Below are 12,958 nucleotides of genomic sequence, written 5' to 3' on the forward strand. Positions count from 1 at the left end.
GTTAATTTTGCAGGTTTCAGATCCATAAGTATCGTCTCATTAAAGGACTAAGTTCGGAATCTTTTTTTGGACGGAAAGAACTTACTTTGCCGTTTCGTTGCTGTAAACCCGCACCGCGTCGCGTATCACGTGGATGTCCACCTTTGCTTGCAGTGCCCCAGTGACGTTGAACTTCTGCACGCAGGTCATCAGCCGGGCGAGCTCTTCGGCCACGGTTTGCACGATCGGGTCCAACACTGGTCTGAGCAGGACCGGCGAGATGGAGAAAATCTCCGAATAAACCGAAACTAGATTGTCGCAGCACTCGTGCGCGTAGGGACTGAGCTTGTCCGATGCGCCGACCTGGTCCCACTGGAAGCGGCCGATGTACATGGACGGTTCGATGGTACCCACCAGGGGATCACTCTTGTGTTCCACGTACATGTCCAGCAGGCTGCTGAATAGAGTGTTCACTGTGGAGCGGGAGTTTTCGATGGCGATTGTAGGCACCGGATAGTTGTGTCTGAAATACAAAAAAAATGTTATTCATGTCGTTACTGAATATGGATTCAAAAACAAAACACAGAACTGTTCAACATTAACTTGTAAAACGACTTAGAAAAAGGGCATATTGAAATAATGTTAATGTTGAACAGTCTTACTGACTGCCCCAATTCTTACTTAGTAAACATTCCGCTTAGTTTGGGGAAGAATATCTTGTTACAGTAAATACAGTTTGACAAACAGCAAAGTAGTCGTTGTTCCCAGGTGATCGTGGATCCCCAGCTTTTATCGCCGGACATCTGTTGCTGTAGCAGCGCCGCAGGAAAGCCAATCAACTGTGATAACATCGGGGCATGCTGTGGCTCTTCGTCAGAGCGTTGAAGGGCCAAGGTCTCGATTACTCCACAAAACGTTCCCAGGATCTCCTGAAAGCGTTTGGACATTTCCCGCTGTCCGTCCGAGTGGGGCTCCAGCAGAGATGTTTCCCGTACCTCCGGCGTAAGACAGAGCGTCTGAGCATCTTCGATCGCCTCGAAAAGAATTTCCTCCAATTTAGAAGGCTGCAATTACAAATAAATTTAAAGATAAATCAATTGTAGATGCAACCCTCCTTATACTCACCAAAGATGTTGCTCCTGCAAAATCGGGCACCGAAAATTCCCATGTTTCCTTCTCGTGTAGTTTTTTAACCTTCTCATTTGCTTTCTTCAAGATCGAAGAAAGACAGTAAAGCCGAAGTTCGTCGATAAACTTCAACACTATATCCAATGCCTCACCGGGCAGATCCAGTCGGATGAGTGTAGCGTAGGAGACTCTCACGTAACGTAAACAATGTGGAAGCCACGTGATTAAGTAATTTAGCGAAAGGTTAGTTGCCGGCCATGTCGGTAAACCTTTCATGCTTCCAGCTAAAAGAGAACGCTGGTTTCCAGCCGGGAGCAGAGCGGCCTTCAAGTACAAACAGAACTTCTCAATCACAGAAAGGATGATCCGTTTAAAATTACCCGGCTTCGGCTGGCCTGCCCCTCTCAACTCGCCAGTAAAGTAGGCCTGACCTAGTCGCCACAAATCTGGGAACTGACTTGCGGCTATTTCAGTCATTTCTTCACAAAACTGCACACGATTCGGAGTGGCATTTGGATCAGCTCTCGATTTCGGTTCAGTCGGATTGGTTTCCTTTCCAGTATACTGCTCACATGTCTTGAGGAATGTCTCTTCGAGATACTTAGCCCGAGCTTCAATCGCATCCCAGGCTGGATCTTCTATGACCAACATGCTGGCAACGTTGGTTCCCGCTTGCTGGGCTTCCAAACTGATCAAAGCTTTAACCAGTTTCTTCTGTTGCTCGACTCCTTGTGGCATCTCTTTTATTTTTACGTGCAACTGCTGCCTGATGGCAAGAATTTTCATATCCACTTCCTCGAGCACCTTCATGAATATCTGTGGAATGAAAAAAGGAATCAATTTATTCTTTCAAACTTATTCTGTAACTCAAAACATACCGGAACTTCCGTCTTCCCGAAAAGATTCTTCACCCGGGCGTAGTCATTCACCACGATGTCAAACTCATTCTTGGCAGCGCTCTTCTCTACCGAATTTGGCAAACAGAATAAAAACTTATGCCGCGACAACGCCGACAGCGCCGCTCTTGTGGCATCCGCCTTTTCCTTCCTGGCCAGCACATCCTTGAACAGTTCCTGCGAGGCATCTATCGAGTTTTTTATCGCTTTCTCCAGATCATTGACCTGATCTTTTCCGTGCGTTTTAGAATCCTGCGTTACTCGATCCCGTAGTGCCATCAAGGTGTCCAATTGATCCATCACTGATCCGGCATTGGACTTCAAAAACGACAATTGTCCTTCCTTTTGACTCTCCACCCGGCGTCGCAGATAGGACAGCCCTGCCTTCAAATCATCAAACGATGTTGCGTGATGGTTCTCCAACAGGAACCACCCCGGAAGAAAGTTTTCTTGCGACAAATCACCTGACCCCTCAGGAAAAATATCTCGCAAATCTTCCGGAAATTTTTTATCATTGCCCTCGATGGACAGCCCAAGGGGATCCTCCTGAATGTACCCCGTCGGGGCCAGCGAGCGTCTACCCCATGCCAGCGACTGCATTGGCGACTCTTCGATCCACACCGCCGATTCTTTCATCGGACCAATCGTTTCGTAGTACGCCCTAAACTGCACCGTGCTGGTCCCGGTGCCACCAGCCCGTGTCGTGACGATAATGTCCCCTTTCCCCTTGGCGGCACCGGTTCGGGCGATGATTTTCTTGTCCGATTTCCACTCGGCCGACAGCAGACAGTCGCAACCACAGATGGTGAGCCCAACCATATCAGATGCTTTCGCACCCAGGAACTCGCCCCGAATAGTGACTCGCGTTCCCGGCGGGCCCTCCTTCGGCGAGAGCCCGGTCACGACGGGGCGGTTTACCATTTCGCTTAATGCCCTTAATGCACACTACACTTTGGATAGCACTTTGCACTGTCGACAAGTTGAATAAATATCCACGTTTGCAAATAAACTTGATAAAAAATATAATAAAATTATTTTCGATAGTTTCTGCAGGAAACTACGATGGAATTTGTAAATAAAAAGACAATCGGTTTTCTTCGTTTGCTTTTTCGATTTTTCGTTGACCAAACCCGTTACTGAAAAATAAATGTATATCGCTTAACATTTGAAAAGAGCCTACATTGAATGAATCGACTATCACGATCAAAGCTTACAGCGGCACACTAGGAGTAAACTTTCTGAAATCAGTATAGCGAAAGAAAAGATATTTTAGTTATACATCTAATGTCGTTTTCGTTTTTGTGGTGTAGCTACACCGGAAAGTGCATAATTTTGCACCACATAAACGAACATTTTCAGTGCAGTCCCAATAAGATTGCAAAAGTATGTGTGACATCGGTCATCTTCCATGCTTCTGTCATATTTGTTATTGTTCTTGCTGCCTGCTTTGAAATATGTATGTTATTCCAATCATTCTTGTTTGGATTAAATTGAAATTGTATGAATAGTGCCACTCTTATAGACATTTTACTTCTACTTTCTGTTTAATTGCATCGATTATCTAAAGCTGAACACAGTACTCACTGTCTGACAGATCATGAAAACGATGCATGATATTTCAAAACGAATCAAATATTGCAAAATTTCACGGCCAATGATTCATTAAGAGCTTCTTTGTTTCTGATGGAAGTATTAAAATATGCAAAAGCATATTCCAATTAATCACAATACAAAACTACAAGTAGATTGATTTTTGGGTTTTCATTGGGAATTGTTGGGCCATTTCAGGTTTTTGAGAAGAATGTTGGATTCTTAGGGAAAAGTTTGTTTGTACTAATCTTTAATTTGCTATTATATAACAATGCGGCAAACTTCGGTTCGTAAGAGACATACATTTTTCTTAGCACTCACAAATTAAGTGGAAAGTAGAATGTGTTATAAATGAAATTGGTTTCCAAAGTTTTCCAGTTTTATAAAATATTGCTTTGCAAAGATATTTATTATAAACGAATTAAAAAAGCTCGAATCAGTTTATACATTCTAAGCTCGATTCTAAACTAATCTTGTTATACATGTACATTCGTGATATGCTGATTGAGCTAATAGCCGTTTAAAATTGCGCCATTTATTATAATAAATTTGATAAAGAGTAGCTTGATGCCCATCCACATACATTCAATTTTTAATTCCACTTGTACACGATATTTATTAAGATTAATGGCGTAATCTGAATAGGCTATAACCAAGGGGTTTGGTTCGCGAGTACCTGCCCACTATAACTAGACGCACTAAATGGTTCGAGCCTGTGAAGCCGTTGGAGCCAGGGCAGCACTATGGGAACCAAAATTATTTCTTACCGCTACTAAAGGAACAGTGAACCCATTATAGTGGTGCAAGCGATATTTGGTAGTTGTCGATGTTAAATGACACCAATCTCATTTTTGTTAGCAAATTTATTAGTTTATCTATTGGCTAAGGTATTAAAAGTTTAAATTTCTCTTGTCATACGACGAGTTTGTACAATCCCTTATGACAAGTGAAGACATTCCACTAAAAAATTTCTTAACTTAAATTTCTCATATCAATATTTTCTTTTGTTGATCTACTCATACCTCGACTATTGGTACCATTACCCTAATTGGAGAAATTGTCTCGGATAAGGGCATAGAAGAAGAAAACGATAATGTAAGGTAACATTTGTATTTATATGACAAAAAACGAATCATTGCAATATATTACAGCTTTGAAGCTGCATATTAGCTGCTATTTGGATTGTTTTCCTTCCCGTACGAACATAGAGAAAACCAAACACTTTGTTTTTTTTCTAGTGGCGTCACGAAACCTCACTTTTTACCTGTGCACTGATCCAAAAAATGAAAATTATGGTATTTTGATAGCTCAAATGGGAAATAAAATTAACAGACTAGTTTAAACTAATCAAAATCTAGTTATTGTATGCATTTCCGCACATTGTTTCCTCAAATTTAAACCTAGTGCACAGGTAGATTGAGGTTAGGAAAACGCCACTGGTTTTTTCACAAGTAATACACCTTACCTTTCTGAGTGGAAACTTCTTCAGGAAGGCATGTTACGCACACAGAAAATGGATTTCCTCACCTTAGTATCTATGTGTTGGCCACACGGAGTTGACGAAGCGGAAGCCACACGTGTCTAACCAAAGCGGTCCAGACGGGAATAAATCCGTGCCAGGCTCGGGTTTGCGATGTGTGCCACACAGGAAATCAGGAACCACCGAGGTCAACAAAATCTGAAAAAAATCTCAGAACAAAATAAACAAAAAACAAACGTCAAATGATATGCAGTGGTGCCAAGATAATTTTCAGTAAATCACTGAGTGTGTCGAAGTGTGTTAAAGGGTGTTTCCGTGGTGCAAAAGTCGGTTTGCCACGTTGTGGCGAAGTTTCTAACCCCTTGTTTTAAACACAATCGCTAAGAGCAAGATTACCGGTGGTGAGTTTGAGCCGTTTGGCAGCGCAGTATCATTACTTGACACTTTACCGGTCGCTACTAAACGCGCTGCTATAACAGTAGCGCGACTGACAGGTGACCAAATTTGGTAGCGCGATAAGAGCGCTGCTATTTGATGAACTGTCAACTGTCAAACGTCACCGGTACGGAATACAGCAACCAAATTGAGAGCCGAAAATAGTGACCGATACGGAAACGAGTGACGAAACTAAAATGAAAGCGCTGCGCGGGTGATTAAAATGCTCGCGACCGATAATGATGCTCTAAGCGGCGCTAGTGTATAAAAAATAAACTGATAGGTTAAATATCTCAAAATCTGGAATTTTCAGAATATTGCCGTATTCTACAAAGTTACTTGCCATAAGACGAGTTTGTACAATTCCATTTAATTCCACCACTTGGTTGTACTTTTGACAGATACTTATTTCGACTTCTACAGTAAGGCCATCTTCAGTGTCTCGCACTTGACTCGATTCGACTCAACTCGAGCGCCAACGAGTATTGCGGTTTCAAACTAAACTTCTGGTTTTGACTACCCTTTCAAATCTTACATAATAACCAACCTAACAGCACAGACAAACAGACATAACACATTGAACATTCAATCATAAAATTAATCGTCATTTAAACACTAACGACATCTGTTGATTTCAGTTAGTTGGGCAAATCACAAACCAGATGGCGGTAATGAGCATATGTCAAACTCGAGCAAATCCGATGCGCGCCCCACTAGTGACCGATTGGCCAACTAATGATTATTTGAATTGACCAGTAAATCAGTGAACGATGGAAATTTGACGAGTGTTACACTGATGGTACAAGTACCACGGTTATATACCCTAGTACATATTGTACCATGGTTTTCCACGTTGTACCAGCATGGTACAAGGTGACACACTAGTGGTACAACTTGTACCATGGTACGAATACTACCAGTGTGTCATTAGTATTATGTCTGTTTGTCTGTGCTAACAGATAATTCGGAAAACTTTGTAGAAGATGGCCACTTTCTAACTCTAACTCATGCTGGCTATTTTGCGCATATACTATAGCGCCTGGATGTGATAGCGGCGAGTAGAAAATCAGCCACTGCCAATAATTCATTGGAACCTGCACAATCCGTCACTCTTCAGTACCCTGAGAAATTACCCCTTTTAAGCCGCAGTAATTATACTACTCACCATTTTTTATCGGGTACACTTCAGAGCCGCTGAAAGCAAACGCACAGAATATCAAATGAAGCAAAATGTCAGATAAGTTGTCATTCAAATGATCATCGAAAACCATATTTTCGTCATTTTCGTTTAGTCATGTCCATGCATCAGGAGGAATACTAATCATTTTGGAAGCATCCAGCAAATTGTGGAAGCGTCTCTTGCTCCTCTTGCTGGCCTATAAATATTTAATAATAGTAAGCTTTTTCATCATTCGTTTGAATCTGATCGTGTAACTACGGTGAGAACACCAGGAAGTGTTTTAAGTGATACGTTGTGAAAAGAAATAAAATAAAATGGAATTTCCACATATGGGTAAACATTGCTCGCAAAATTATTGCAACAAGCTCGGTAAGAATTTATTTCTTATATTTACATCAATTTAATGTAAAAACAGCAACTGATGATGCTTCTTTTACCAGATTTTCTTCCAATGAAATGCGATGCTTGTGGGGAGATTTTCTGGTGAGTATGACAAAGAATCATAATCAGGTGTATGACCTTGAGCTAATCACAAACTTTTATTTCCTTCTGCAGCTCGGAACATTTTAGCTATCAAACACATTCCTGTCATTCGTCTTACAAAAAGGACGTCCAAGTTCCGATCTGTCCGCTGTGCAGTGAACCAGTGCCCACGGCGCGAGACGTTTCTCCGGATGTCACCGTCGGTGCTCATATCGATCAGTTTTGCAAATCGGAGAAAAAGAAAATCTACACCAATCGCTGTTCGTTCAAAAACTGCAAGAAAAAGGAACTGGTACCGTTTTCCTGTGGAGTTTGCAAACAGAACTACTGCCTAAAGCATCGCCATACGGTCGATCACGAATGTCAGGGGGCTAGCAGAGGTGCCCCTCAAAGAAGTCTTGCTGCCCAGGCGGCGTTGCAACGTCAGCAACTAAGTTCGCGTAGTACACCGCAGTCAGTGCAGTCAAGAACGAATGTTTCTCAACTGGCTACAGCCGTTCAGGGCAATATGTCGGAAGATGAGGCCTTGGCTCGAGCGTTAGCTTTATCGATGCAGGACGAAGAGGAGGATCGGGCTCGCGCAGCTCGAGACGCAACTGGCAACGGTAGGAATCCGACCCGCAGTGGCATACCTGTTGGTGGCAACAATGCTAAAGATAAGTGTAACCTCTCGTGATTCTTAAGCAGACAACAGATCAGGGATGACAATCGGTGGAAGCTTTTCTTCGAATTCCTTTCCTAGAGTACGTAGTTTTACACGTCCTTATTACTATCTTTTATGCTTGCTTACAGTGAAGATTATATAAATGTTTAAGAATAGTTGTTGTCTTATGTTTAATTTATGCCGAAAGTTCTTTATTAAATACTACTTAGTCCACACCAGCACACATTTGTCGATATTCAGTGGTTAATAATTTGTACCTTTTAGGAACAGTGGGACGAAAGTATTCTTAAATCAAAAGGAAACTGATGAGGTTGATCGTTCGATCCATCCAACTCAAAGAGATCATGTTTAAAGTCGCCCGATTATTTAACATGAAAATATTCTAACTGGGCATCGAGCAACAAAACATGGGACGATTCGTCATTATTATCATATTATACCTACCACCAACTGTTGCTGTCACTGATAACAAATCTTCAACATGCTTTCTCTCAAACACAAATCACTCTCTCCTTGGTCCTCTGATCCTGCGAATAATTATTGATAACAGCTCGCACGGCATTGACTCACTCAGAGGATCATCTCTCGTCCACTCAGTCTTAGTGATCATTCCGAATAAGATAGACGTAAAACGCGTCGTCGACGATCGTTCAGTGATGTTCAAAGCACGCTTGCTAATCGCACTATTGTTGTTCAATTGCCTTCTTATCAGTACGGTGCGATGTGACGAGGGTAGGCCATTTACGAGGTCAACATAGCGTTTCTGTGACTTTTCGATTCATTGGAATTTATATTCCTTCCTAGACAAATCATCCTCGACGGAAGAATCCGGGTCGGAAAATGTGGATAAGAACAACCAACAGGCCGGAGAACAGCTCATCTCGGCCCAGTTATTCGCCGTGATCGATTTATACAAACAGGAAGATCCGGTTGGTTTACCAGGGGCAACCGTCCCCGACCCCATGCCGATTCCAGAGATCAAACAGTCCTTCTCGATAGCCAAGATGCACATGAAGAATGTGCTGGCGTACGGTTTGTCCAAATTCCGCATCAAAATGTTCAAAACCGAACTGAACACGATGAAGGTTCAAACCGGAGTCCAGATCGATGAGATGCTCGTCAAGGGCAATTACACGATGAGTACGTTTTTCAATCGAGCTGAAGGTCCTTTCACAGTGGTGTTAAAAAACGTTATGACCAAAGGTAAGGTGCCGTTATCTAACTCCAACGACGTCCAATTGCTGAATCGCTTGAATTTCAGGGAACGTTTCCTTAGCCGTTGATCGTGACGGTAAAGTGCGCACCCAGGACATAAGTCTTGACATCGCTTTCGATGACATGTCGATGGATTTCCAGAATTTGGGCTTCATGGGTAGCATTTTCCAGAGCGTTGTCAACTCGGCCTCCAATTTGGTATTCGACACAATCAAACCGTTCATGCTAAGCGAAGCTTACTCAAAAATTCGCGCAGAAATCGACACCCGCGTGGAGAACATGACTACCGAGTACAGCATTGTGTTCCCGAATTCGATATCCCCTCTGGACATGGCCATCGGTGAGGCTCGCATGCTTGTGCGCAATAAGAAATTCGATCCCTACCTCATCCCAGACTACAACACCACTGCCGGGATATTCGGAATGCACACTTCGCACACCTGGATCCGAGGTGTTTCCAGTTTCTACCGCTACGGAGACATTGGAATTCTAATGCAGAACAATACGGTCGCGTTGACGATGCAGGTCGGTACGCAACGCATCATGGGTTCCACACAGTGGGAAGTGTCTGTCGGGCGAGGAATGGTATCTCGGGCTGGGCAGGCCCAGTTCACGGTGGAACACATCAAGGTATCGTTCGAGGTACAACAGCCACTGGACCTGCGCAAAAAACCCAAACTGAACGACATTCAGCTGGAGCTTGGCAACATTCAAGTGCGTTGTGATGGGGCCGGAACGCTGGACTACGTGGTCGAAGCGGTGGTCAATATTTTGCCGAATCTTTTGCGCTACCAGATCATGGACGCCATCGAGAATCCGCTGAAGACGCGAATTCAGGAAAAGCTTGACTGCATCAATGTGGAGCAGATGCTCAAAAAGCACGTGGTTGAATATGAGAAGCGTGGTTTTGACATGGAGGTAGATTTCAAACTTTGCTAAATGCAGCGGAGTTTGTTTTGCTTTCATTATATGTGTAAGGAAATTTTTAGAAGTTTACCTAATCAATGAGATGATTTTGATCATTTAGTAATGTGGGTTCGATGACTTAGTAGTTTGTCAAAATAAAACTAAGACAGGACTTTGCGCGCCATGTGTTTCCTACATTTCTGCCCAACAGCTCGTTGGTTGAATTACAAGGAAAAAGCACTAACTGCAGCTTATACTAAACTTTTGAAGTATTATTGTCATATTTGGTATAATATGTCACTGCTTTAATACCGTAACTAATGGAATTTAAAAAACGTACTGTTAGGCAAAGTTGTACAAAAAACATCGCGCTAAAAGTCCACCACAACAGATTTTGGTATTCGAATTAATGAACAAAATTATTACTTGAATCGAATTTCATTAATTGCAAACGTTAAGAAAAAAATGATTTTATTAGTATTTAGTAAAATTAATTTAATAAATCATGAGTTGAACAAAAATTGAGGTCGTTTTTTATGTATATAAAATTCCAGTGATCACTATGGGAGATCGTAGTGTGCCGCGAGTGAATCGAGGTGTCAAATTTTGTCTGCTGATTTTTTTCCAGCAATATTTCGCGTTTTAGAATAAAACATCGTGGATCTTTTGGTTTCAGTTCAACGATAAGATGAAGCATATAGCAGAAGACACTAAGCATGGACATCTTTTCTTCGTTAGCACACGAAACCGAGAACCGACTGCTATTACCGATAAGCGACACAATATTGCGGCATATCAGTTCCGAAACAAAACGTTATGGTGACGATGTGAAAAAGCAACAGAACCTAAGATGCCAGATCCAGAATTTCGTGAGATTATTCCAATCGTCATTTCTTAGTATCCTTTCTTACATACTCTTTAGTATTTGTAGGTAGAATTTGAATATCTAGATCTAGAATCCTTTTCGACTTATTCTCCCGCCGCAGCCAGCATACCTGTCCCATTATTGATATGAAATGCATTTCGGTATGAAACCGTTGTGCTGGCTGTATACATTTCCCATTTTTGTCTGCTGTATATTTAGTAGAAGATGCAAATATTGATGAGATTATGTTGCAACATTTCTATCAATCCGCTGTTTTTTAGAACAAAACCGCCGGATATCGTACCATTTTGCTGTTTGTATGTTTATTTCTGCAGCAATAATATAAACTAACTCTATAGAATTTTGAGTAAACGACGCGATTTTTTTGATAACTTGATGAATTCTTTTGTATGTTTTATACGCGTTGATTCGATTTCGTATAATCGGACTGTAGTAACAATTAAATCGTCCACCATAAAGGGTCCACCAAAAGGGTCTTGTCCACCATGCTCTATATTTAGTTTCTAATCAATTTTGCTTCTGCTATCCATATGTGAATTAGCAACTAAAATATTAAAAAAAGACATTATTTGTTCAAAAAAGAATAACATGATCGCTCGTATATGATTTAAAATCACTGATAAACACAACTTTCATTCACTTGTAGAGAGCGTTTTTCGGGATGACGATTTTTACCAAAGAGTGAAATAATATTGATAGACTCGAACACACTGGAGTTTTTGCTGAGCCGAACCAATTTAATTGTGGCAGCCACAGCTCGCCTTCGACATAAGCAGCTACCGGAGCCTCCACAGCCACGAAACTTATGAGCATCCTTGCAGCCGCTGAATCACCCACTGTTCAGCATGGCGTAGTAGGATGAGAAATGTGATACGCATGACTCTTATGTTGTCTTATTGGATATTCCTTGGATTCAAAACAGGAGTTATTTCGTTCGATAGTGGAGGAATTAATCCGGTGACCACGTTCCAATTCATTATTTTTTATTCTGTTTGTTTAATTGACTGTAAACTTATAAATTCTTTAAAAATACAACTAAATACGTACAGGGCATCGTTTGCTTCTATTGCCGCGGGTATTGTGGGAGTCCCAGATATCCGGTTCAAGCTTTAGCTAGCAACGGTGGCTCTTCTCGGCCTTCTATTCCCTGAGTAGCTATTACGAATAAGGGCGTCCTTGTGAAGTTTTGCTGTACCTGTTATGAACAACTAGTACATCCCATTCCCAACACTTTCTGAAGAAACATTGCTTGCTTCAAAAGTGAATCCTTTTTGTAGTACTAGTCTTCGTAACAAAAAGGGCACCATTATGGAGCATGAGATCTGATCAAATTATTCGTAGTACTACTTAACCAACACCCCCAGCTGGGTGAGGGATAGAGGATGACACACACACACATAAAATTCCAGTGATCACTATTGAGCATCAAAGAACAGCAGCAAAGCTGCTGGTTAAACAGAAATGCCTTTTATTTTAACAGAAATCTCATTGCAAATCAAAGGATTTCTGTTAAACCTTAAGGCAAAACTCAAACCCGAAAACTCCTGATCTGAAGATTCCATTTCACTCAGTATACGTTCGAAAGCCCTTCTAACAAAAGTGCATTCTCGTTTGCGTTAGTAAAATCAAATGAGGCATTCGATAGCATCTTCGTTGTTGACATTATGGCTAGAGATCGAATTATAAAACGTAGAAAACGGTTGGCGAATACTTATGGCTTCTGGATGTTCTCTGCTAATACACACCATGTCTCTCTATCTTACAACACATTTCACGTTTTAGTTGAACCTTTGAATTGCAGTGTATTGACTAATCAAGCAGGCCAACAAATTCCAACTCTCTCTCTCTATTTGGTATTCATTGACTAAATAAAAGCTTTCGATCGTCTGAACCACGAAAATCTGTGTGGCTTCCTTAGACGAGTTCCTTAGGGAGTTCCAGGCTCATTCACAATTAGATGTTATCATGAACAACCCCTCTAACATAACGTTAGGCGGGCACGCAGTGGAGAAGGTCGGTGACTTTCAATATCTTGGTATTTATTAAACCAGTTAGCACCAAACAGCGGAACCAAGATCGATAGAAGAGCACGGATGAAGAAGGCTTTAGGGCTGCT

The 12,958-nt window shown here is 41.7% G+C and overlaps 3 protein-coding genes across 4 annotated transcripts in view; 2 read left to right on the forward strand and 1 right to left on the reverse strand.

Annotated features, from left to right (window-relative positions):
- The window catches only part of LOC134219684 (exocyst complex component 2), a 44,455-nt gene extending 41,345 nt beyond the window's left edge, over positions 1-3,110 (reverse strand). For both annotated transcript variants that reach the window (XM_062698512.1, XM_062698506.1), the window contains exons 1-4: positions 1,986-3,110; positions 1,105-1,923; positions 661-1,043; positions 86-502 (exon numbers count right to left, since the gene is read on the reverse strand). In XM_062698512.1, the coding sequence (XP_062554496.1) occupies positions 86-502; positions 661-1,043; positions 1,105-1,923; positions 1,986-2,924 (2,558 nt within the window). In that variant the 5' untranslated portion in view covers positions 2,925-3,110. The remainder of the gene's footprint in view (positions 1-85; positions 503-660; positions 1,044-1,104; positions 1,924-1,985) is intronic.
- A 3,663-nt stretch (positions 3,111-6,773) lies between these two features.
- LOC134219613 (AN1-type zinc finger protein 2A) lies at positions 6,774-7,990 on the forward strand. The gene is made up of 3 exons (XM_062698401.1): positions 6,774-7,057; positions 7,129-7,171; positions 7,244-7,990. Exons 1-3 carry the CDS (start codon positions 7,003-7,005, stop codon positions 7,845-7,847), a joined length of 702 nt encoding a protein of 233 aa, XP_062554385.1. The 5' UTR covers positions 6,774-7,002; the 3' UTR covers positions 7,848-7,990.
- A 418-nt stretch (positions 7,991-8,408) lies between these two features.
- LOC134219621 (uncharacterized) lies at positions 8,409-10,477 on the forward strand. Its single transcript, XM_062698409.1, has 3 exons — positions 8,409-8,567; positions 8,640-9,038; positions 9,097-10,477. The coding sequence occupies exons 1-3, from the start codon at positions 8,492-8,494 to the stop codon at positions 9,987-9,989; spliced, it is 1,368 nt and encodes a 455-aa protein (XP_062554393.1). The 5' UTR covers positions 8,409-8,491; the 3' UTR covers positions 9,990-10,477.
- Positions 10,478-12,958: the final 2,481 nt, after the last annotated feature.

The sequence above is a fragment of the Armigeres subalbatus genome, chromosome 1 (assembly GCF_024139115.2).
Source record: "Armigeres subalbatus isolate Guangzhou_Male chromosome 1, GZ_Asu_2, whole genome shotgun sequence".
NCBI lineage: Eukaryota > Metazoa > Arthropoda > Insecta > Diptera > Culicidae > Armigeres > Armigeres subalbatus.

What these genes read in the sequence shown, in the direction of transcription:
- LOC134219613 (XM_062698401.1), top strand. Translation starts at nt 7,003, where the DNA reads ATGGAATTTCCACATATGGGTAAACATTGCTCGCAAAATTATTGCAAC. An exon ending in AAATTATTGCAACAAGCTCG is followed by an intron (nt 7,058 to 7,128) that starts GTAAGAATTTAT and finishes TTCTTTTACCAG; the next exon opens with ATTTTCTTCCAATGAAATGC. An exon ending in GCTTGTGGGGAGATTTTCTG is followed by an intron (nt 7,172 to 7,243) that starts GTGAGTATGACA and finishes TTCCTTCTGCAG; the next exon opens with CTCGGAACATTTTAGCTATC.
- LOC134219621 (XM_062698409.1), top strand. Translation starts at nt 8,492, where the DNA reads ATGTTCAAAGCACGCTTGCTAATCGCACTATTGTTGTTCAATTGCCTT. An exon ending in TACGGTGCGATGTGACGAGG is followed by an intron (nt 8,568 to 8,639) that starts GTAGGCCATTTA and finishes ATTCCTTCCTAG; the next exon opens with ACAAATCATCCTCGACGGAA. An exon ending in AAAAAACGTTATGACCAAAG is followed by an intron (nt 9,039 to 9,096) that starts GTAAGGTGCCGT and finishes CTTGAATTTCAG; the next exon opens with GGAACGTTTCCTTAGCCGTT.